The following is a 24,391-nucleotide window of genomic DNA, read 5'->3' as shown; positions in this document are numbered from 1 at the left end:
ACTTTACGACCCCACTCAGGTACATCATCTCCATGGCCCCTTCCGTCTGCTCTGCCTAGGTGTTCTCAGGGTTTATTGCAAGACTGGAAAGCACTAAGGGCATTCTGATCCCAGATGGATTTGATACAAGGAATCAGATGCTTATAAAATCTTTGGGAGGGCTGGAGGAATGTGAGTCAGGGATGACACTGGAAGCACTGGATTTAAGAACAGTCTGCTGAGGTTGTCATCCAGGCATCACCACAATCACTACTGTGTCTCATTACCCACAAAGCTGAAGACCCAGTGTTGGAAGGCTGATCGAGTCACTAAAACTGGCCAGCATGTCTCCCTGACCCTTCTTACCAGCAGCAAGTAGAACAGGAAGATGCCTCTACCTCGCTCTGCCTTCCAAACCAACCATTCAGAATCCTAGCGGCAAGGGAGCCTAGTAGTTTTCAGGTTTCTAGACTCTGCACTGAAAGAAGGAATTCAAAGGATGTAGGATGGAAATTGATAGTACCCAACAGGGATACTGCTGCAAGAAGTAAGAGCAGTAGAGTAGCTGAGTGGTCAGAACTACAAGCCTTGACTATTGGGCCAAGCAGGTTTGGACTTCATGTTAAAAGGTAACAGAAAAACACGAGGTCTGGAGGGAGAAGTGACACAATGGAAGTCCTGTTTCTGGAAAAAGTATTCCTAAAGATAAAGGGTTGGCCATGATGAAGCTACTGGAGTCCATCAAGGTCAAAGGCAATGTAAAAGCCTACTACGGCATCAGAGGAGATAAGGTTGAGAAGGATCTGAGAAACATCAACATATATGTCTATGAATTGAGTTTTCAGGACAGAACTTCAAATTGTCTTCAGAGTCTCACTCCCCTGAAATCCTCTAGTCTGTTTCAGTTTATAGAGACTATAAATTGCCCTGAAGTTATCTGTAGGGAACCGACCATCAACACCACTTTAAAACAAATTGTGACAACAGTAATGGTTTAGGAAAATACACAGGAAACAAGGTACTTCCTTCCATTTTCTCCTTTCCTCAACAGGTTTATTGCCTTTTAAGAAAATTTTTGTAAAATATAAATACAAAGGCAGAGAATTTACTTACAAAGTTAAAACACAGATTTCAAACATAAACACACAATTCAGAAAATTTTAGTTTTATGTACAATTTCAACCAACCTCAACATATTATGTTAGTTTTCAGTATCTTACAGGGTACAGAAAAAAATAGCTGAAAGTCTTCTTTAAATAAGAGCATAAAATGTTCAAACATATAAACAATCTGGTTTGATGTGTGAAAACTAATTTCACAGCTTTTAAATTAGGATATAAAAATTTCATACACTTAGTTGTTGGTGTGGATATGGTTTGAATTTATATTACACACTACTGGATCACATCCAATAGCACTGACCTGGCCTGAGCAGGTACTCTGTAAACAAAACATAAAGTTACAACGTCGCCAAGTGCCTTCCCCGAATTCAACCCCGCAAACCAACCACACGGCTCTGACCACACTCTCAACAGTTATGGCCTCTGTCGTCGGAGCTTTGTATGAAATGAAGTCAAAGTGTGGAGCTCCTTTTCCTTGTTTTTTTTTCTCCTTAAAAAAGAAAAGAAACAATTGTTCCGAGTAAAAACAAACATATTCCAAAGCATGTGTACATTGAAAAGTAGAGAAACTTTATTAACAACTTCATAAAAACTGACTTAAAAGTTTAAAAAGAAAAAAACATGTTTCAAAGTCCTTCCGACTGGAGTCGTGTCTCATAGTGTCTTTTCTTTACAGAAATAGTCGTATTATAACACCATGACACACTGTACACGGCGGGCCCCGGCGAGCTCACCAGTCGTCGTCTGAGTCCAGGTCTCTGGGGAGGATCCACTCCACGGATGAGCCCAGCAGAGTCTGAAGCTCGTTCGTGAACTCCACCAGATCTAGGAGCTCCTCACTTTCCGGATTAAAGGACTCCAGGTCTTTGGGGCAAGAGAATAAGAGACTTGCTGACACTTGCCGGTAGAACTCGGCCTCCGCGATGGTGACAATTTCCGCATTTGGGAAATTGCAGCGGAATATGCAGGAGGACATTTGCAGTTTCTTGAGCAGGTCTGAGAGCAACAGCCAGTTACGAGGCCTGCACCAGAGAAAGGACAGTGGTTTGAGTTTCCGGCAAAATGAGAAGCGCTCCCAACTATGAACTACCCGTCTCCTGGCGGTGAAAGGGCCTGCTGCTTCCACTTTGATTACCCCACCCCCACCCCACTTCTCACTGTCCTTAGAAGATCTACTACTTTTTTTTTTTTTTTTTAATTCATTTATTTATTTATTTTTGGCTGCGTTGGGCCTGTTGCTGTGCACGGGCTTTCTCTAGTTGTGGCTCGCGGGCTCTAGAGCGCAGGCTCAGTAGCTGTGGCGCACGGGCTTAGTTGCTCCGTGGCATGTGGGATCTTCCCGGACCAGGGCTCGAACCTGTGTCCCCTGCACTGGCAGGCGGATTCTTAACCACTGTGCCACCAGGGAAGCCCGGAAGATCTACTTCTAACGGGGGAACTCTGGACTCATGTGCATGTGTTAAGAGACCACCTAGGGCGGATCAGCCAACTTAGACAAAAGCAGGAGCAGCGCCCCTGAACGAGCCTCGCTGCAGGCCACCCCAGTGCTGCCTTGGCTCTGGCCACAACTCAGGTCACCCCTCTCCAAGTAAGTGCACCCCGTTCTAGTCACTGGGGAAAACCAGTCTGTATGCCAACCCAAGGGAGATGGCAAACACCTCTTTGACCTCTCCTCTCCTCCGGCCCTCCTGGAGAGAGCATGAGAAACACTCGAGGTCACCTGGCTTTCCTTTCCTTTCCCACACCTCCAACCCGCCCCTCAATGCTGCCGGGAGTGAGGCTTTTTCGAGAAGGGAGGTGGTACAATCCTTCCTGATACCCTGCCACGCTTTATGATCTCTATCCCGAATAGAATGTCACCACAAAGGCAGACACGTTCCCAGCCTCAGAGTCCAAGGAGGATGCTACTCCTTAAGCACCGGGGTCAACACACAGCAGAGCAAGGTCTCCTGATGTGTTCACTCCGAAGGGTTGGTCATGGGGCACAGTGGCCCGACTGTGGGGACAAGACTCGATCTAAGCAAATCTGAAGACACATAAGATCCCGATCCCAGGTGCCACATACGGCTTTCTCTAATCTTATAGGAGAAGAGGGTACATCAGTATCGTCCCGTGGACCTCACGCGCCTTGGAAGGCCCCTACGGTACCCGTTTGGGGAGGATTCCTTCCCCAAGAGTTTAGTGACTGAAACTGCAATCGCAGTCGCTGACTCCCGTGTCCTTTGGGCTCTAGGGGTGTGTTCCAATGAGGGCAGTTGGCTGGGGAGCCCTCTCACCCCCCAAACTTTTCTGGAAAAGTTCTACTGCATTATGTGAGGTCGGTGGACACTTGGTGAGGAATTCACTCACCCCCCAACCCATCCACCCTCATCTGCTGAAGGGGATTTCTAACTCCTGACACCCCACAGAGCAGCTGGGCTGGCTCTCGACCACACGCTGGCCACGCTCACCCCTGAGCGACGGACACCTGCACGTTATAACACGGCAAAAGGGGGCTTTCGGAAAATTCAAATTCCAATAGGTCACCATAGGCCTCGTTGCTGTCATCCTGGTCCTCCGGTCCTGGGGAATTTGCTAAAACATCGTAACTACTTTCATCATCTGGTTCTAACCGGGGGGGCAAACAAGAGAGAGGTCAGTAAGCTGGAGCAAGGTTCCAGCTGTTCTCCAAAAAGGACCCTGGAAAAATTCTTTCCCAAGCAAGCCCTGCTCACAGCACCACCCCCACCCCCACCCCCCACCCCCCACCCCCACCAGCCCAACTGAAACGAACAAGGCTGCTCACCACACACACAGCTGCCAGAGAACTCCGAAGAGCAACCGGGGTTACCGTCGTCAGGAGCCTGCAGGTTATTTAAACAGTCTGGAGAGAGGGGGAGAGAGAGAGAGAAACAAGATAACGCCTGCTGGTAAGAGGCAAATGCTGCTGGAGTTCGGGAACATCTCACGCTGGGGCTGGTGTCACCTCCTGACAAGTCCCACCGCACACGCCTCCAGGTATCTGACTGAAACCTCCCCACGCGTCCACCCGCCTTCCTGAGGGACTGCCCGCCTCACCGCCCCAGCCTGCCAAACAAAAGCTAGCCTGGCTAGCTAAGAGTTTTCCAGCCCCCCACCTTGCAAAACTCAAAGTATCTATCTCTTCTTTGACAGACTAACGTTGGGCCGCTTTTCCCAGTAAAGGGTCACTTAGAGTAAACGGGGGGTGGGGGTAAGGGGAACCCAGGTGAAAGGCTGTGAGGTCACCGTCTAGATGCTTGAACAAGACCGTGTCTTGACCTCTGCCGTACCTGTTAAGAACTTCTCCAGAAGTTCGCTGTGGTTCACTTTCTTGACGGTTCTACCTGAGTACGTAGCCAGGGTAGGATCAGCACCGTAGGAGAGGAGCAAGCGGACAATTTCGAGATGATCATTCTTGACAGCATCGTGGAGAGGCCTAGGAGAGGTGCGGGGGATTACACCTGTGCACGCGACGCTTGCTTCTACGGACACGGGGCAAAACCGAGCGTGTGCGGCCAAGCCTCGTAGGCGCGCTGTTTCACTGAGGAGGTGAGTGTACGGTCGCTGTGACAAATTACTCTGTTATTTCAACACATAACCCTTTACGGGACAGGTGAAGGGACCATCTCAGGCCTAATTCTTCAATGCAAATCTCTCTTAATGCATGGCCCAAGGAGGAACTCAGGCCACAATGAAAACGTTTCCAATGAACTTAAATAGTGACAGACTGTAAGAAGGTAACGTACGGCGGGGTGGGGGGAAGAACCCCAGCATCACGGAAGCAGATACGACAAGCCACTGTTATACCATTACAAACAAAACCCCAAAAGTGCAGTTTGTAAAAGAAACTAGGGGCAAAGTGGAACCTCTCCTGAAACCAACTTGGAGATGAGTGATCAACCCTCTCGCCCAGAAGCAGTCGACAGGCAGGGCGAGTTCTCAGGAGGGTACAGAGTCCTCCTGCCCGTGTCCGCTGGGGTCAGGAACACTGTCCGCAGTCCCATCCAGAAAGGATGCTATTTGGAAACCATGAACCACCAAATACCTTACGGTTTTGCTAATTTTATGACTGTCAGGAAAGCCCCAGTGCCCTGCCTCGTGGTGGCATCCCAGGTACAACCAGGAAGATGCTTGGGCTGACTCAGACCTGGGCCTCTGGCCAATAAACCGAGGTCAAGGACAGAGTGGGGGCCAGGCCCGGGGATGTGGGTGGACACGGCAGGTCCTATCAAGCCAGTTGCCACTGGACCTGTCTGTACTCCTGGGACTTTCAACTCACATATATGTTAAAGATTGAGATTCAACAGACGCTGGTGAAGAGTCCAGGGTCTTAAAAGAGAACACCCCTGATTATTCATGCAGGCTCAACATTTTCAGGGACTTCTGTCCATAAGAGCGTCACAGAGTTTTAAAGTTCTATGTAAATTTGCCAGAAAGATCTGTCCGATTCCATTCTAGAGGACTCCGCCATCAGTGTGCTTACATGGCACTCACTCTCCATCTTTCCTTCTGGGGTTCCCCGCACACCCTGAGAACCACTGCCTATGCCCCAGCAGGGCCAGGCCAAGAGCGCAAGACTGCCACTGACCCGGTTCCATCCTGGGCACTGCAGTTGACATCGGCGCCACATTCGAGGAGGTGTCGTACGATGTTGAGCCAACCTCTTGCACAAGCCTCGTGCAGGGCACAGTAAGCCGCGTTGTCGCGGTGGTTCACATCACAAATCTTGTTCTCCAGGCAGTACAAGACCACTTCCTACGGGGAGAGGAGAGGAGAGGAGATACCATCAGACCACCATACAGTGAACCTTGTAAGGCTGACCTCCCCATAGCTTGGCGGTGCCCACTTTCAGAGGCATACATCCTTGGGGCCAAAAGCCCACCATGGCGCGGGCAGGTGGCAGGCATCCTGGTGGGGGGGGCGAGAGTGCATGAGAAGGGCTTGGAGATGCAGACAGTGTTGTCTAAGGCTCTGCTGCACCAGTGGCCTGGCCATGGGCAAGTTACCCTTGAACTTCTCCAAGCTTCTACAGGGCTGCTGAGAGGACGCATTCGGATAGCGATGAAAGCCCTCAGCCCAGGGGCCGACGTGACCAGTACAGAGGTGTCACGGCTGCTAACATCTTAGATGACACATTGCCAAGCACAGACCATTCTCACTTGATGGGTCTGTTCAGTCGGTGGCAGTGGACGATAACACAAGTTTAGATAAAAGTATGGATGACCAACACTAAAAGAGAGCTTAAATCAGCCAGAGAACATTCCCCAGCTTAGAGAAGCAGGGACACCCAGGTCAGCTACATCCTCGCGCCCCCTGTTAAGACCCCAAATCAGAACCTGGGCCTCAGATGCTCTTGTCTGTATGTTAAGTAGAGTTAAAGAGAAGCTCTCTCCCTCCATCCTCGAGGAATGACACAAAATGCCTCCAATAACCCCACCCTCTATTTTGCCTCACTCCACCCTCTCGGGGCAGAATCAGTCTAATATTTTCATATTTACTCAAGTTAATGACAGGAACCTGATACACCACAGGCTGCAACCTCCACATTTCAAGAATCAAATAAAACGTTCACCGCCCCCCCACCCCGGAGATGTTCTGTGTCAACACTGTGCATTAGAATCACTGTTATTAACCTTATTTCTTTGGCTTGTTAAAATATCAATATGAACCACTCCCAGTAAGCAGAGCAGGAATTTATTCAATGTTTTATTACCTTAAGAAAGTTTTCAGACACATCGAAAGCATTTGCCACCAGAAAACACGTTATACTGTTTATACTGGGTAAGTCATGCCCAGCAGAGAGCTGTCAGGTTCTGAGAGCTAGGAGTAGGCAGAACGTGCATGTGGCCCAGCACATGGTCTGCTGGGTAAGGGGGGATGGGATGGGGTCAGAACAGGCCTCCTTGTGACATCTCTCAGGTAACTCATCTGTTAAGCCCAAAACGGGGGTCATTCTAGCCGCCCATAAGTGCGAGATGGGTTCTGTAAAACCTTTTATGCCCTTTGGAGGACACGCCAATCAAAGGTGACCACTCACTTGGGAGCGAACTAGAATGTTCCATTTGCTTACCACGTGAACCTAATGGGGCATGCTGGTAAACCTGGCCATCGGTGCCCTGTTACTTCAGGTCACTGCAGCAGCTCCCTTCCAAAACAAGAGGAGGAAGAGAAAAGGCACGCCCACGAATGCGTTTCTCCGTTTACATCCCAACCTGCCAGAAAGCCCACAATCCTCTGGGCTCCCAGGCCACCTGCCCCGAGCCCTGGTATCCAGGATACCGCATGAAGCTGCTGCTCTTTTAGCAGGCCCTCACTAGCCAGACTTGAGTGGACGGCTGCAAGCTAATGAGTTGTGTGCCCCAGCCAGGGAGAGGCCCTGTCACGTGGCTCTGGGATCAGTTCTGAACGCCACCAACTGCTGTGCACAGATCAATTTACTCAACCCAGGGTTTATTTGCTGTGACAATCATGGCCTTCACCTGGAAACCTTCATCACTACTAGGGCAGATTCAAGGGTACCTAGAAATGAAAGGCTGTCCAAGCTGATGGGTAAGTCAACTCTCTTCTCCTGGAAGATGGCAGCAAAGGCAGCAGTAGCCCCACGGCCAGGTCAGACTTTTTGCCACGGGCTGTCCTAACTCAACCACGTTGATCCCACTATTTACACAGTGCTTCTCATTTCCCCAGATGAGGACGTCTTCTGTCACCCACAGGAACCCAGGAGATAGCAGGAAAAGAAGGTAGTACTATCCTCATTCAACACTTGGAAACTGAGGCCCAGAGATATTAAACCCCAAGTTCAATTAACATGAAGTACTAGACCTATAACTCAGGTCTTTGGTACCTGGTCAGCTGGGAAGATTCAAAAGGCCCAAGAGGGCCCCAGTTAGAGGGATGCAATCCAGCTGTGACGAGCATCCCACAGGCCTTCTCTGTTGGGGGTCAAGTGGGCTAACTACACTCTCCTAGCTAGGAGGGTGATGGCCTCTAAATGGATGGCAACCATCGCCACCAACACTTTCTCTAACTGAAAGGTGAAGAGGCGGGGCGAGTCTGTCGACGCAACACATTCCTTGGTTTATTTTCTCCGCTAGAAATAAACGGGAGTGTCTGAAGGGCAGCCCTGCCATTCCCAAGCAAAGTCAAACTGCTTTTGTCAGACAGCTCTCTGTTCAGCGGCTATAAGCCGAATGCCATTACCCGCAAAATGTAACCATAAAGGCCATAAGCCCGACGTTGTGAGTTAATTAAATGCCTCATTAACTTTTTAAAAAACATGACTTATTCAATTCATAGAAAATTTAACCATCACCGCTAAAGGCACAAGCATGTGGCTGCACACTGGCGTTTTAGCCTAAGAAATAGAAGCCTTTTTCCCAGGAGGGGAAGGTTTGAGGTCTTTGGCCACGCAAGTGATCTATTTAACGCGGATCTGAAGCCAGAGTGTGTTTCTAAACTTCCAGAACCAGATTATCATGACATAAAGCTCAGACAGCCTTTATACTGCACATGGTACCTTTGGCTAAGCAGGAGAAAATAACCAAGAATGCTGAAGACAGAACTTCAGGAAAACCCTCCCAAACCACACCCTTATCTGGTTAAAAAAACTGTCCTTCAATTTTAAAAGGTTTAAGCTGCCACATCTCCCAACTGGGCCATCATCCCAACATTTAAAATTCTGCCCAGAGAAATCCCAGAAAGTTGGATTCAAAGTTGAAAGCGTTCATCTACTTGTCACAATGTTCAGCATCAACACTGGTGATCTGTGGAATCTACATATTGAAATTTACATTTGAAGAAAAAAACAAATCCGACCGTACACATTCCCAAGGCTTCCTGTGCAATCAAAGGCCAGGTAGCCTAAAAAAGTATGGATCAAGTGCCCCTTGGTCCAGGCCTCAGAGCCACCAAACCAAAATGGAAACTGTCTTAGGACCAACGAGGGTCTTTTGACGTCTCTGGTCCCAAAGGGAGGCTGCTGGAAATGATGCCAAGTTCACAGGTGGGGCTTGGAGCCCCGCCCTCCACGGCGGGTGCAGCAGCACCCCGCACCCCCATCTCCAGCATTTGCTGGAAACGGGAGTCTACTTTCTCAACCCTAACCTAAAAGTTGGGGTTGGGGGCTCCCCGCCACCTCCAGCATTTGCTGGAAGCAAGGAGACTATTTTCTCAACCACGGGGGGTCTAGCTCAACACTATGTGCAACATCTGCTCTGTCCTCCTCGGCGCCCGCTCTCAGCTCTTGGGAAACCAACTGGGTGCTCCTTGGACTTCACCTGCAAGTAACTGCGCTAACTACCCGAAAGTCCTCTCTAGCTAATGGAGAGGTCACCAAGAGGCGTGTAGATATAAACAACAGCACATTCAACCCACAACAACAACAAAAAACACCCCCAAATTAAGCATAGCCCTAGTGCTTCCAACTTCCCACCCACAGTCGTGCCTTAGGGCCAAGGCAGGCACACCTCGAAGGGCTCACGGCACTATGGACCGGGGTGGGGGGACGACGGGAGACGGGGGACAGGGGCACAGAGCTGGCTGAGGGTGTGGGCGCCAGGGCTCCGGGCCAGCCTGGGTCCTGCCACCCCAGTGCTCATCCACACCTCCACGCTCAGCCTGCTGAGCCGCATTTTACTGTCACCATTCAACTCCCAGAGGGCTGATGCCAGCACAGAAAAATGCCTTTGCCCTGTGGGCTACTACGTCACAATTGCTACTGACAAGTATGGTGGGGGAACTGCACAGGGCAGAGGGAGTCACCTGTCTCACAGAGGTTTTGAACAGAGGTTTTGAAATGCCAGTCTTGCTGAGGAGCATGGTGGGCTGTGGAGCACTGCTGGATTGCTACCTGTACGGGTATCAGCTAACCCCTCTGAGGCTCAGTTTCCTCATCCGAGAGTGGGCTAGTACTCGTTACTCCCAAGTGAAGATGTTAAAAGGGTGGAAGGAGTAACTACAGATCACACGGGCTTAGACAGATATCACCTATCTTTCTATGTTGCTCTAGCAATAGAGGCTATCACTGTCATCAGCCGTGCTGGGTTGGGATACAGCAGTGTGGACAGGGAGTTTTGTGCAAGGCTCAACCCCTGCTCCCCGCCCATCAGCCCTCGGCTCCCGTGCCCTCTCAGAAAGAGACTGCTCAGGTCTGCCCCACTCCCACCCCTACTCTGCACAGACACTTCCCACCCGCTACCCCACAGGGGCATCACTCTGCCCAAAACAGCACAAGTTATTAGAGCTAATAACTACTCTCCCTCTTGCTATTCAGAATCCAAAAGGGCTCATTAAAGTTCCCCTGGCCGCCAAGCCCTGGGTTAGGTCAGATTTTATATCAGAGATAAGTGAGCCGGACCGGCCGAAGCAGCCTACCTGCCTGAACGGGAACGGAACATCAGAGAGGCCTGCCTTTCTTTTCACACCACGACTGAACAAGCCACCAAAGAGCCCGCAGTGTGAGCGGGGCCAACGCAAACACCCTGCTGGAACACCCAGCCCAGCCCGCCACGTGGAGGGGGCTGGGCTCTGAGACCCGCCCCCCATCCCCAGCCAGTGTGTCCCCCACCCAAGGAGCAGCAGCCGGCGGATCCTGATCCGGGGCACCCACAAGGATGCTCACCTCGTAGCCAACCCGGGCGGCCTGCTGTAGGAGGGTCTCGCCCGCGTTCTTATTGACAATAAGTCTCCGCGCTTCCGGTGGCATCGGGCGGGACTGGGTGGTCTCTGGAGGGGAGCTTGAGCATGTCAGCCGCGAGGCCTGGGAAGCTGGTAACAATTGCTGCAAACGGTCCAAGGGCTTCTGGTCCTGCTTGGCCGGCGAAAGATCATAGTCGGAACTGGGCTCAGGCCGCTCCTGAGTGGAGGAAAGCACTTTTCCTCCTCTCTGTCAGGGGGAGGAGGCGTGGGAGGAAGGGGTTGCATTTTTACTCGCTGGAAACTTCACCGCCACCCAGGAGACAGGTCCCCTAGGAAGGGGCAGTGACGTTTGGGGGGGAGGGGTTCAGGAAAAGGAAAGCTTTGTCCCCAGAAGCAGAGAAGTAGGCAGGCGGGATGTGCCTGCACAGGCCCGGGGGGCGGGGGAGAGCCAGGGGCAAGAGGTACCTTGCCATCCGCATTGTCCACGGAGGAGTCCCCTGGCAGCGGCAAGCCCCGCCTGGGCTCCTGAGGGATCAAATGCTTGGTTTTGCACGGTCGCTTCCCGGATGGTTTCTCGCTGTTGTCGGTGTATTGCTGCGGCAGGGGCGAAGGCTGCCAATCCATTTCTTCGTCCATGCACAGCACATCTGTCAGGGGGAGAAGAAGCGGGCGTTACACAGTTGTAGCCGGTGAGGAAAGAAAAGCCCATTGTTAGCACTGATCGTTGGAGCAGCTTCAGTTTTTAAAGATATACCAATTATGTTTTCAAAGCACTAATATTTTAATTATCCCACATTCAACCGGCAAATAAGGCTAACCCACGAAACGCCAAATGGCAAGTCGCTTCAAAGGGCCGCAAGACAGGGCAGAAGCCAGCCCTTCGTGCGCTCCCGTCCCCACCCGTGGGGGGCCTGGGTGCTGGGGACAGGGCGACTGGGGACAGCCTGAGGCTGGAATGAGGGCACTGACAAGCGCCCGGGGTCACCCAAGACTTCCCTTCCTGCCCAGCCGCGGGCTGGGTGATGAGGAGCAGCCCAGGAAGTCGAGCTCCCGCCTCACTGTCCATTCCATAAGGAAGTGTGCAGGCTGAAAGGACCTCATGAAGAAAACTCCCCGCTCGCCACACGCTACTCTTGTCAACTTGGATGGTGCTCAGGTCCCCTCCAGGGCCGTTTCCCACAGAGGGCGGGTGATCCACCCTCCAGGAGCGCCCCCCGCCCCGTGCGTACCTTGTTCATTGTCACTGCATTTAAGGGACTCCTCCAACCAGCTTCTGTTGCTTTTGGCCTCTGCCCTTTTCCTGCCAGGTTTCTCTTCGGAGATGCTATTGCCCTGGGGGGTGACCGCAGGCTGAACCGTCTGGGTCACTTCCTTCCTGCCCTGCCAGCCAGGTTTGCTCTCTGCTGCCGACACCTGCTGCTCCCGCCGTTCTCTAAGGTGCAGCAAGCGGCGCTGCTTTCTGGGATGGAGCCCTGTTAATTCAATGCACACCTCAGGTTGGTCAGCTCACTATAATGTGGCTCTTCTAAGTGGTTAGACGAACTGTTTGTCATTTCCCTCTCAGGCCAGTCAGCTAATGGAGAAATAACTACAAATTAATGAAGAAGCCCCCCAGGGTGGGGAACAAACTGTCTTACACATCACTAACAGGGGTGGGGGAAGGGAGGGGTGTGGTCACTGTGTTGGCTGAACTTGTCACCAAGTCTCAGGAGGGGGCCTATTTGCCTTTGGCTACCTTTGGGCTCCAGCCCCGGCACCTGGCTTTGGGGGGGTGGGGGGTGGGATGGGGGTGGGGGGTGGGGAGGTGTGAGTGGCTCCCCCCAGGGATCCAGGGTGGGACTGGAACTTTCCACTGCTCCGCTCCAGGACTTCCGTAGGGTGCCCTGCGGGCCCGAAGCGAAACCAAGCTCACCTTTGGAGACCCGTCTCCGCTTGGCTTTCAGCAGAGAGTCCTCCGGGAGCTCTTCCACAGTGGTCCCAGTGTGGTTCCTAACGCCAGAGACCTTGAGCTTTCTGTTCAGCCGGAGGGTGGGGCTGCATGACGCGTCCGGGGTCGCCTGGTCGGCGGGGGGGCTCTCTGGGGGGCTCCGTGTCCATGAAGTAGTCCTCACTGTCTTCTGGGGCTTCGAAGGGGTCAGGTTTGCTTCCATCCTAACACTCCCCTAGGGAAGGGGAGACAACCCGGAAAGGAGGGAACAAAGGTCACCAGGAGCAGGCAGGACCCCCATGCCCAAGGCAATCTGCTACCAACAGACCACCTCCCTTTGGAGACCAGGGGCCTCACACGCTGGAAGCACAAAACCCTCAGAAAGACGTCCCAAAGGAAGGACAGCTGAACACAACCAGCAAAGAAAGCAGAAAATGAGGCGCGTAGCCCACTCACGATCCATCCTTCAAGGGTCAAGGTGAGGCATCTACACCATCCCTCTATAGGCACGTGAGATAACTCCCTAACTGCTTAACTCTCCAAGGTGGCTTACTCTTAAAGGGGGGGGTGAGTGACCTCACAGTAAGATCCAACCCATCAGGGCGGAGCTACAAATTACTATGGAAACAGCTGCTAGTAAACAAAAAAGGCTGATGTCATCAAGAGACCAAATAGCCCCCAACTGCCATCTACACAGACATAGCACCAATGTTCACTTGGGTCAGCAGGGGCGAGGGTGAAGAAAAAGGGTAGGGAAAGAATGGTGGGAGGCTGGGAGGCTGGGGAGACCAAGGGAAGAGGAGCCTGGCAAAGGGAAAGGAAAGGCTTCCTGGTGCACACACAAGGGTCAAGGGCAATTTCAAAGAACTCAACCAGATTGCTACAAGTCCGTCTGTCCTCTTTCCACACTGCCATCGAGGGGCTGCTCCTATTTCCTGTCTAGGAAGAAGGCCCTCAGTGACACCAGTCACCCCACCTGGCACGTCTCCATGCCTTCCTTCCCAGGCAACAAGCATCTAAGGACATTTCAAAGACAAGACTCCAACCCCCTTCATGGGGGGTGGGCGGGCGGCGGGCAGGGCTGAACTGCTCACACCCCAGCTCCGCCTGTGTTGCTCCTGCCCCCTCTGCTCAATCTAGCATCCACTTGGGGCTTTTCCTCCAATCACCCCAGCCTAACATCACTCCTCACTTTTGCTCTAGCCAAACAAACAGTTCAACTGCTTTGCTAGTCACATTGTTTCTAACACACAAATAATTCCATAATGATCACTGTGCTGTTAAAGAGTTCCCCGAAGATGACCCTGTGTCCATCACCGGCCGGGGGTGGGGGTGGGTGTATGAGTTTGGTATTTCGTTAACACCTGAGCTAAGCTCCCACAGCCCGTTTTTCTAGATGAAATCATAGACAGACCCCTCACATGCTGCTCGCATTCCTCCTCCGCTCCCTAGACCACTTCAAGTATCACTCCCACTTCTGCCCAGCCGGCTGGTCCCCTGATCAGCCTCTCTTGGGGGCATTCCCAGCATTTAATGGCAGTCAGTTGTGGGGATGAACCTCACCCTGGCCTGGGCTAGCCTGACCTGTGTTCTCAATGGTGGAACACACTTAGCTTTTCTCCCAGGGTATCCCAAGGTGGGACAGATCCCTACCTACTCTTGCCGGAATGGTGGAATCACCCCAACCGCGAGGGTCTCCTGTCATGGCAGCAGGAGAAACCCCAAACTCCTGGCCTGTGCTTACGGGTGATGCAGCCCAGGCTACCGCAGGCCCGGTGAAGACGGCGTGCTGCAACTCTCACTCCGGCTGCTCTGTGACCCTCTTAAACACTCGGGCAGGAATGGCACCGCTTTACAACTCGGCCCCCTTCACTTGTAAAGTGGGAATGTTACTGCTAGCCTCCCTCCAGGGTGGGCTTCATAATCACGGGCCGGGCTCAGCACAGAGAAAGGCTGGAAAGAGCCCTTTAACCAAAAGATGCCAAGACTTTCAGACCAGCCTGAATCTCAGGCCTGAAATGTAGGCAATTTTAAGAGGTGAGCCCTGCTGGTTACACCATTGGACTTCTCTGGTCCAATCTGGTCCAATCAGCCTTCCCTAAAAGCTCCGTGGGAGGGGATCCATGGAGGAATGGAAGGGCTACCTTAAGAACCCCCATGTCCAATTTTAAAGTTTCTTTTTCCAAACTAGGTCCATCCACCCTTCCCCCAACCCCGGAGCCTTTTAGGGCAAAGATCTCAATTCCCCTCAGCTAAGGCCCCCCAAGACCTTACGCTAGTGTGACCTTACCTAGGCCAGTAATAACCCTGAACGACACCCACCCCGACTGCCCAAGATATCCATGGCCACCAGCTATGGGGTAGAGGCTCCGTGTCACTTGGAGCTTCTCAAAGACTGTTCTAACCACGACCCACAGGAGGATGACCCTTGAGGGCAAAGGAGATGGGGAGATAAATAGATACACGGGGATCCTAACCATCAGGCTTTGCCATCATTGCTACTTTTGGCCCTTCTAAAAGTGGGAAGCCATGTGCCCTTGGTCACCCAGTCTAAGCAAGATGTGAACGTGGTCCCTGCAGCATGGTCCTATGACTCACAGCACATATATCCCAAATTCATTATGGTTGTACCATAGCATCACCTCACAGAAGCATCACCACAGCAACATTTACAAGTCACTGTGGCAACAAAGCACCCTCACCACGGCTGAGCCATGCCCAGTGAGGCCTCAACAACATGAGAGGGTTCTGAGTCGCTGGAAGGCTCCCCAGGATTAAAATCCCCTTCTCTGTAGCTTAACTATAATAGCACCTCCAGTCAGGGCTAACCTTGTTACAAGTTACACCCGCTACAGAAGGAGTGCAGGGGATCTCTGTTCCAAAGTAGTTTACAAACGTGCAGGTGCTCAGCTGGAAGAGAAGTTCCCTGAGCAAAGAAGTTTCATGAAGCCCCTTGACTGAGGCTTCCTCCAGCCCCTGGCCAGGCACTGCCACTGAGCAGGTCCTAGGCCTGTCCCAGCCAAGTGGTTGGCAAGGGAGATGGTTACTCCAAGTTTGAGAAGGAAGGGACCAATGCCTCCTTGCCCCGCCCCATCTTCAAATGCCACTGAGGGTTCCTAGTGATGAACTTCCAAGTCTGAGGAACCTCCAAACTCATTTGGTGAACTTCCAAAATAAACATTTCACTCAGCCACCCATGTGACCATAAAGAATAAATGAGTATCTCAGCCACTGTGTTTTCAAGTTAATTTCTTTTTTAAACAAGCCCCTAGCAACAAGATGCACCCGCACCAGGACAACCAGGGCCGTGCAAACAGCACCCACCACCTTGGAAGCTCCTGGTCCTTCCATGGGTAGGGGCTGCCTAAGAAGGGGGAGGGCATCTTGAAGGCGTCCTGGACCCTCTCTGGGACCCCTGCCCGCCCCAAATCCCTGCCCCAGCTCCCATGTGCTCACAGCTCGGCTCTCGGCCACACCGACACCCATGAGAAGGACCTGAGCCCATATCAGCTCAAGACATGATGGCCCAAGAACAAGAAGGCCCATTCATATCCAGCTGAATGGAATAAACACCTGCTGTGCCTTGGATGTGGAGACCGCAGTAAGAACAGTGGCCCCTTCAGGTGGCCTTTCCTGACCAGCTATTTACAAACCCCACGTCTCTACAAGACAGAGGGTGGATGGGGAACCCACCTCCGTTGCCCCAGTCTTTCAAACGGAGCCCCTCAACTTCCCCAACCCTTCTCCTGCCCTCCCATGGTGGCGATTCATGGCTCACTGGGCCATGTCCCGGGTGCTCCAGGAAGAGACCCGTCGGTCGGTCTGAGATTGGAGGCAGGCTGTGGGGGGAGGGGGCTTTCGGAATCATCTGGGGCTCAGGCCCTGCTCCCCATCAGCCATACCGAGTTCTCGTCTCCACGCTCAGCAGGAAAGACTGGGAAGGACGCACACAAACGTCTCTGGGAAGAAGGGTGGGTGAGGCCACTGAGACGTGAAGGGCAGCGGCCACCCTGGGTTTGGCCACGTTGCTGGAGAAAAGGGCAAGAAGACTCGAGGCCGGTTAACTGCCCGCTCCCTTCCTCCAGCCTCCCTCACCGTCCACCCAGAACAGGCAGATCCCCTCCTCGGAAAAGTGCATCCCCGTGAACTTGGCCTTGCCCACTTTTATCACATCTCTCTGAGAAACTTCCCCAAGAGCTGAGTTATGAGGCCACTCAGGAGGGTAAGGGCTGCGTGTCAGCTGTGAGCACAGGCAAGGAGGGAGGCCTTCTTGCTGCTTCACTCCAGGGTGGCCTGGACCCTCCCTTTTTCATTCCAATCCCGAGGGGAGGAGCTCGGAATCGTCTACTCCAGGCACATCAAGAGCCCCATCCCTCGGGTAAGGCCGCCACTGACTAGCCACAGAAATCCTCTTCTACGGGAGCCACGTAGGACACACCGGTCCCGGTGTGGCTTACCCAGAACCCTGGCCACAGGCCTTTGTCTGACCCCAAAGATGAGCTGGGGGAGGGCAGTGCTCCAAGCAGCAGAGAGAAGCACACGCTGCTGCTGACCACAATTCTCCCGAACTGCATCAGGCACCCACGACCTAAGCGTGCGGGCGAACGCCGACCCTACGACTGGGTCCAAGGGCCTGGGCCTCCCAAACGTGCCCACCACCCCCGACTGTCCTGTCTCAGGAGGATTTCACGCCCACCCTGTCCTCGACGTTCACCGAGGTGCCCTCACTCACCATCACCGGTGAGGTTTCTGGGGTCCGGAGCAGGCTGCAGGCCACAAGCACGCACACTGAAGAAAGCGGGAGAAAGACCTCCACTTGCTGCCAACGCATCTCATTAGCCCAGGAAGTCTCGAGGGCAAAGCCCGAAGTCAACCCCAGTGGGGGAGCAGCTGAGGGGACCGCAGAGCGTGACTCGAGGCAACACGAGCTTTCTCTCCAGTTGGGCCTCCAGAACAGAACACAGCCGTCTGGTGGGAAGAACGGCCTCGTTGGTCCCACGGCCTGGGAGCGTGCTGTCAGCTCCTCATGGCTGCAAACGAGCCTCCACAGAACACAGTGATGCTCATCTCTCTGGGGCCTTCGTCAGCCCTCATCGCACTTGAACGAAACCTCTGCCTGTGGAGGGAGAATCCGAGTACTCTCCACCCCCTCCCACAGGAGACTGTCACTCTGGAGGGTCTGGCTCTGGCTGCAAGTGTCATTCCACTGCTACCAAAAACCCGTGTCCGTACCTGCTACACAACAGAACACATACCTGCTACGCCGGAGGTCCTGCACTGCCATTCCTCTGCTCACCGTATCAGACTATCACTGACTGCAGGACTAGCATTGCTCCGGAAAAAGGAGACGCGTGCCAGGAAACATTTCATAGGTGCTTCACTCCTGGATGCCGCAACGCTCAAAAGGACAGCCAGCCTTGCAATCCACAGCTGGGAAGGGTGGCCAGAGCAGCCCGTTCTCCGAACAGCCAGCACCCAGACGCTGGGCCGTCGGAAGCGTATTGTTTCCTCTCACCTCCCTCGGCACTGGGAGCGGAACCGCCCCGTTCCCACCGACGTGGTACCACACGCGAGCCGCCTGGGTTCACTTACATCTCTCACTGTCGTTCTGGTCGGCAATGGCCTCCTCCGGGGCGACCGACTTTGGCTTTTTGTCCTGACTTCCTTTCAGCCTTTCCCAGTCAGCGGGGCTGAATTTGCGCACCTCGGAGTCTTTGGTCGTGGGGTGGCCACCTTCTCGCTCTTTCATCTCCAACTCTGAGAAGCACATCACTGCACGCTACAAAGAGAACGGAGATGGAAAAAAGACACACCTTACCACCAAAGCTATTTCACTGCCCTTACCTTAAAGAAAGTATCTTCAAAGAAAACTTTGCCCAAAACCAACCACAATTTATGATACAACTGAGATATTTTTAAATTGAACAATAAAAATGTAAGAGTGTCTAAGTGTAACTAGTCACACACTCTTTATTCGTAAAGCCATATGTATGTAGAGATATATGTGGTGTGTATGTATAGCCATACATACACTGTGGCATAGAGACAGACATTCTCTTTCGAAGGTAAATAAAACAAAACAAAAACACAACGCAAAGAAAGCAAAACAAAAACACAACAGAAAAGAAAACAAATGCACAATGAATAAAGACGACCATGGCCCACAAACTTCCCTTTGTATATTTGGAAATGAAATTTAACTCAAAAGGTTTATGTAAGATTCTAGTAATAAAAATTTGAAGAACTGACCTCACAGTAAGCAGCGGGTAGACATAAAATACTGTCCTCTTGTAATCTTTCCATCTATGTAATTAAAATGGGCACTCAATGGATCATTTAGATAACTTCATCCATTTTTATAAGCATAAACCAATTTTTTTCTTAACACTGCAAAACAATTTGCCTTTATTTGTCTTTTAATTAAAAGTAAAATATCTTGGGCTTCCCTGGTGGCGCAGTGGTTGAGAATCTGCCTGCTAATGCAGGGGACACGGGTTCGAGCCCTGGTCTGGGAAGATCCCACATGCTGCGGAGCAACTAGGCCCGTGAGCCACAACTACTGAGCCTGTGCGTCTGGAGCCTGTGCTCCGCAACAAGACAGCCCGCGACAGTGAGAGGCCCGCGCACCGCGATGAAGAGTGGCCCCCGCTTGCCACAACTAGAGAAAGCCCTCGCACAGAAACAAAGACCCACCACAGCCAAAAATAAATAAATAAACAAATGTGGGGTTAAAAAAAACCCAGCTTCTTCTCTCTAAAAAAAAAAAAAAGTAAAATATCTTAAGGAAATTCCTATACAACATGTATCCTTCACTAGCAAGTTAAATACATACTCTATCCCTTTAAGCAAGGTTTGTTTTTTTGGGTTTTTTTGTGTGTTTGTTTTTTGGGTGGAAAAAAAAAATTGCACGTATCTCACAGACATGCGGCCGCTACACACCTCCACCAAGTATCACGTAAGGCATTCTAAGCAGCGCTTTTAGGTATATTTGTTAACGTACAGTAACGGCAGAGAAATCAAAGCGATTGATAGGTAAATGTCATGCAGCCTTTTAGACATCCTTCGCAATAATTAAAACTTCCGTTATCAGCATTCGAGTGGAGTTCCCTTAAAATCTACAGAATAACTTAAAGTATCCACTTACGTCCCCTTACTGGACACATTTCAAACATTTAAATCATCCTAAGCTTCATTAACCAAATCAGCCCGGTGTCCTGCCCTATCATACCCCCGGCCCCCTCCTCTTCACACATTAAAAAAACCTGACAACTGGTCAGGCTCCTGAAATTCGGGTGGGGGGGGGCTCACCTGCAATGCCCACTGCTCCCGGCTGAGCTGACTGGAGTCTGCGTACAGTCCGGTAGCGACACACTTGAACCGGTCACCCACGTAACCAGCGGAGTTTGCGATTCTCTTTGCCAGCTTAGATGGCTTCGGTTTCAGAACTTTGCCATCGGTTGATCCTGCCTCGTCAGCTCCGTCTTTGGTGTAGGTGGGGGTGACGTCCACACTCGGTGGGGCACTGCCCACGCAAAATGGTTTGGGATCCTCTTGGTTTTTCCCGAAAGTGACCGCAGAGCCGTCGCTCCCCAGGGTCGGCTCCAGGAATGGAGTCGAGACCGGCGTCGCCAGGTTCTCCTTGTTGCTTACCGCTGGAACATTCTCCTTGCTTAAGCCGGAAACTGGCTGGCCCGGAGCATGTATGAAAGTATAGGCTTCGTGGAAGTCACTGATGCGCCCCAACTCCTCTCTCAGGGCAATAAATTCCCGGAGTGGCTGTAGGGCCACATTTTACTTTTTTATTTTTAATATATGTTCACATGTTTCCATAAAGGATCCAAGGTGGCCCATAATGTAAGGACACACAATATTAGCTTTAAAAAAACATGAAAAAAAAAAAAGGGAAATCATGATCCTGGAAATGGGTTGCATCCCTTTTAAGGGGTGAGAATGACAGAATGAGTGAGCCAAAGATTTGGGAAAGGATCTCACATTTCCAAATGTCCAAATCTTAAAATTGCACCAAGTGGGAATGTAGCTGTGGCAATATTAACCTGAGAGAGCTCTATGATCGTTGTCTTTACTCATCACTTGGTTGCAAGGTTATAAATGACAGGGTAAGTCAAGGAGGGCAAGTAGACAGATAAGAGTCATTTCCTGATTCTCAAAAGAAGGGGCATCACCTAGGGAAGGGGACTCCAAAATCCTACAGGAATCATCTTGATATACTAAATTTTCTAGGTGGCAAAAGTATCTCATTTGACCCTAGCAGCCAGATGGAACTTTTCTAAAAGTAGTGAAAAGCTACTCAACTGAATGCAAGTCATATGACTAGGAGCATGTCAGTGGAAAGTTCAAGTGAAGATGCTGTGGAAGAGCAATTCACCTGGTGTCTGAGCGTCCTCAGAATGTGCAATGGGAGGTGCAGTGCCTGCTCTGTCTCACAGTGACCCTCCAACCTCTAAACTCATCTTTCCTGGGAAGAGGAATTCAAAAAGTCAATTTTAAAAAAAGATAGGGCTTCCCTGGTGGCGCAGTGGTTGAGAGTCCGCCTGCCGATGCAGGGGACACGGGTTCGTGCCCCGGTCCGGGAAGATCCCACATGCCGCGGAGCGGCTGGGCCCGTGAGCCATGGCTGCTGAGCCTGCGTGTCCGGAGCCTGTGCTCCGCAATGGGAAAGGCCACAACAGTGAGAGGCCCGCGTACCACAAAAAATTAATTAATTAATTAATTAATTTAAAAAAGATAAAAGTCTCTAGTAGAGAAATTTTATCAGAGCCTAGTATTAAGAGCTGTAGAGCCACAAGTTTCCCATCATACAGCCTTAGCAGAGGCTGTTAAGGCAGTGACAGAAAATTTGTACCGAGGGAAATAGCAGAAGAGTTTGCCTACAATTCACGAAAATGATCCCTGCACTTGGCCTGAAGGAAATCAGCAACATTTAGAACAGCTTGTGTATTTGTATGCGGGATTGAGAAGGAATTTAATTTTTTAATTTCTCTGAATTATCACATAAGATTCAGAAGATGCTCTCTCTGCCTAGAAGCCACCCCACTGGGATAACTATGCCTACGGAGTTCCTTTGCCTATGACTCCTACTTGCTAACAGACTGGCAGCCTGGCCCCAGGGCCTGGTCGCTGCTCCCAGTGCAATGGTGGATATGGTGTCAACGGTTGCAAAATCAAAGCCCCTTACATCCTCTCCATGCCTCTGTCCCACCCCCCACCCCACTCACCATTGATGTTCAGGAAGGGGAAGGTGTCCTGGATGGGAACGTGGTGCTGTGACTGGTCCAGCTCATCTTCCTCATCTTCTTCATCCACATCATTATCTTTCTCATCCCAAGGAGCAGATCCACTGGATCCTACCCGAGAAACACACACACACACACACACACACACACAAAGGTCAAAAGTGAGGCGCTCACGTTGCACTGTCATCCCTGCAGCTGACCCACTGTTCAAGCTAGGCACTGCCAGCACAGAGGTTCCTTGGGTTCAGTGTGCACCCTCAATGCCAGAGAGTGGGAACCAAGGGTGTTCACCCCACTCCCAGCTCCTCCTACGGAGCCCCAGTGCAAGCTCTCATCCCCTCCCCTATGCAGGAGCTGCAGACCCTACTCCCTTCTCCTAGAAACCTTTTAATTCCTACTCTAAACCCCTTTCTACACATTAGCATCCCTTCTAAGGACCCAAGGAGCACAGCTTCTCTCCTTTATAAGCTTACTGTGAAGACAGACCCTTCCCTCATGGCAGAGCCTCACTAGATTCACTGCAGGTCAAGTCTAAATTATCTGGCTCTTAGTCGGAACTTGCTAAACATTGAGTAAATATAGGGATCAGGTGGTATTCTCCTAGGAAAAATACCATACAAATTAAATGATCACTTCCCCATCATTTATAAAGAGAACTTAATAGCCTTCATAATGTCATGTCAATTGATTCTTAGAACAGCCTTTGAAATACGCATGGAAGATGAGAATCCAGATTTTATAGTGGAAGAAGCTGAGGCTCAAAAGGTTGAATGACTTGATTCAATGTCCCACAAGTAGTGAGATGGAAAGACCGAGGTTTATAACTCAGACCTTCTAAGTTTTAATCCCTCCTTCTTCTAAACTACCTGGCCTCTCTTCTCAGTGTTGAGTCCCAAGAGAAGTTATTGTTTATAGAACTCAATACCCCCTCTTCTTTCTAATGCTTTACTGTTCCACTGCGTGGGCAGGAAGACTGTGCTGAGTTTGTATCTTTTGTTCTCTGGGTTCTTTCTAGGGACAGGATTTCTTGCTTTATTTACCAGTCTTCAACTTTGTAAGCGAGGCGACTTTCAAGTCGACTATCGCATTAAGGGTCCAGCCCGGAACCTGGCACACTGTCCACCTTCTCCCCAGCAGCTGGGGCCTCACCTGGGTTAATGACAGAGCCCTGGGGCTGGGGGATGTCACACACTTGATATATCTTCACTGGGTTCATGGGCACCTCCTTGGTGCCGTCGTACATCAGGTTGAATTCCCTGCTCTCGTTGAGCGCACAGCGGAGCTGGGCCTTCCATTTAGCTGGGTCGGGGTCGTCCACCCCTTCCTGGTACTTCCCCTGTCTCCACAGCCCAGGCTTGAGGGATAGGAAACTGCAGTGAGTGCCTGCTTGTTGCCCAGAAACACTGGAAAGTGTGCCCGCCCTCCCTCATACAGACACAGATACACACAGCCCTGCCTGACCGCCCCATCACCCCAACTCCAACTGACAGAGAGTGCAGCAGAAAACACCACGCTGGGGACCAGGCAAGGCAGGGCCTGAGAGAAATTAAGCCAAATGCAAATACAGTCTTTTAAAAAGAGGAGCCTCATCTCAAGTGCTTGTGCCAGCATCATCTGTCAACACTACAATGGCCTTAATGAAGGGTTGAAAATAAAGAAAAATCTGGAACAAGTGTACACCAAAATACTAATGGTAACTTTTGGATAGCAAGATTTCAGGTAATTTTATTTTGTTTTGTTTGCCTTATTTGTTTTTCACATGAATTGCTTATATAATAAGAAGAGAAAGGGAGGTGGCGTATAATATGAAGAATTTAGGCTTGCTGTTCCCTCTCCCTTCAGTCTTTAATCTGATGCACAAATAACTGTTGAAACCAAGTACCTTTAGGAGTAGCAGCCCATAGGAGGGCAGGAAGCACGCTCTGGGGGTTCAGCTGGCCTCAGTGCGAGGCTGAGGGCCTCAAGTCCTAATAAACTCACACCACCTGCCTTTCCCTGCTTCCTCAAACTCCCACATTGGGAACATTTTGCTGGGAACACCAGTGGCTGGTGGCCTGGGCCAAAACCAGTGCGGCCCCGCCTCTCTGGTTTTCAATTTTCAGGTCTAACAGGCATTTATGTGTCTGTTCACGGGATATCAGCCCTCCCCCACTGTTAACGTATCTCAGATGTCTATACTTTCTTCAGGGCTGTGACGTATGTGCTGGTGCAGAAAAGGGGGATGTCTTTTGCAGAGGACTCAAGATCAAGAGAATGAGATGGACCGGCCAGACTGCTCCCACTTGATGGTAGGAAGATAAGGTGGCCATGTAGTTAGAATTCTGCAGGGGAACATAGTCTATATAGTCTATGGGTTTGCGGATCCATAACTTTTATTTTTTCAGTGATGCCACAAGCTCATAAGAGACTGACATATAATCCAGAATGCCAGTCTACTCGTTTTCAATGGGGGATAAAGCTGGTCAGTGACCAGC

The 24,391-nt window shown here is 51.2% G+C and overlaps 1 protein-coding gene across 1 annotated transcript; it reads right to left on the bottom strand.

Annotated features, from left to right (window-relative positions):
- Positions 1–1,275: 1,275 nt before the first annotated feature.
- Positions 1,276–20,454, bottom strand: LOC308611672 (BCL-6 corepressor-like; the record flags this gene model as incomplete). Its single annotated transcript, XM_081260372.1, is given in 14 exon segments — positions 1,276–2,122; positions 3,551–3,707; positions 3,886–3,963; positions 4,391–4,536; positions 5,689–5,855; positions 10,720–10,983; positions 11,202–11,383; positions 11,966–12,229; positions 12,232–12,309; positions 12,649–12,898; positions 17,396–17,631; positions 18,256–18,442; positions 18,913–18,966; positions 19,972–20,454. Coding segments are annotated over 14 exon segments (2,838 nt in total), but the record flags the coding sequence as incomplete, so codon positions are not given.
- Between the last annotated feature and the right edge of the window lie 3,937 nt (positions 20,455–24,391).

Source organism: Mesoplodon bidens, assembly GCF_964165515.1.
Source record: "Mesoplodon bidens genome assembly, contig: HAP1_SCAFFOLD_848, whole genome shotgun sequence".
In the NCBI taxonomy this organism is placed as follows: domain Eukaryota; kingdom Metazoa; phylum Chordata; class Mammalia; order Artiodactyla; family Ziphiidae; genus Mesoplodon; species Mesoplodon bidens.
The sequence above is the reverse complement of the archived record's forward strand: the minus strand, read 5'-3'. Positions and strand labels throughout refer to the sequence as shown.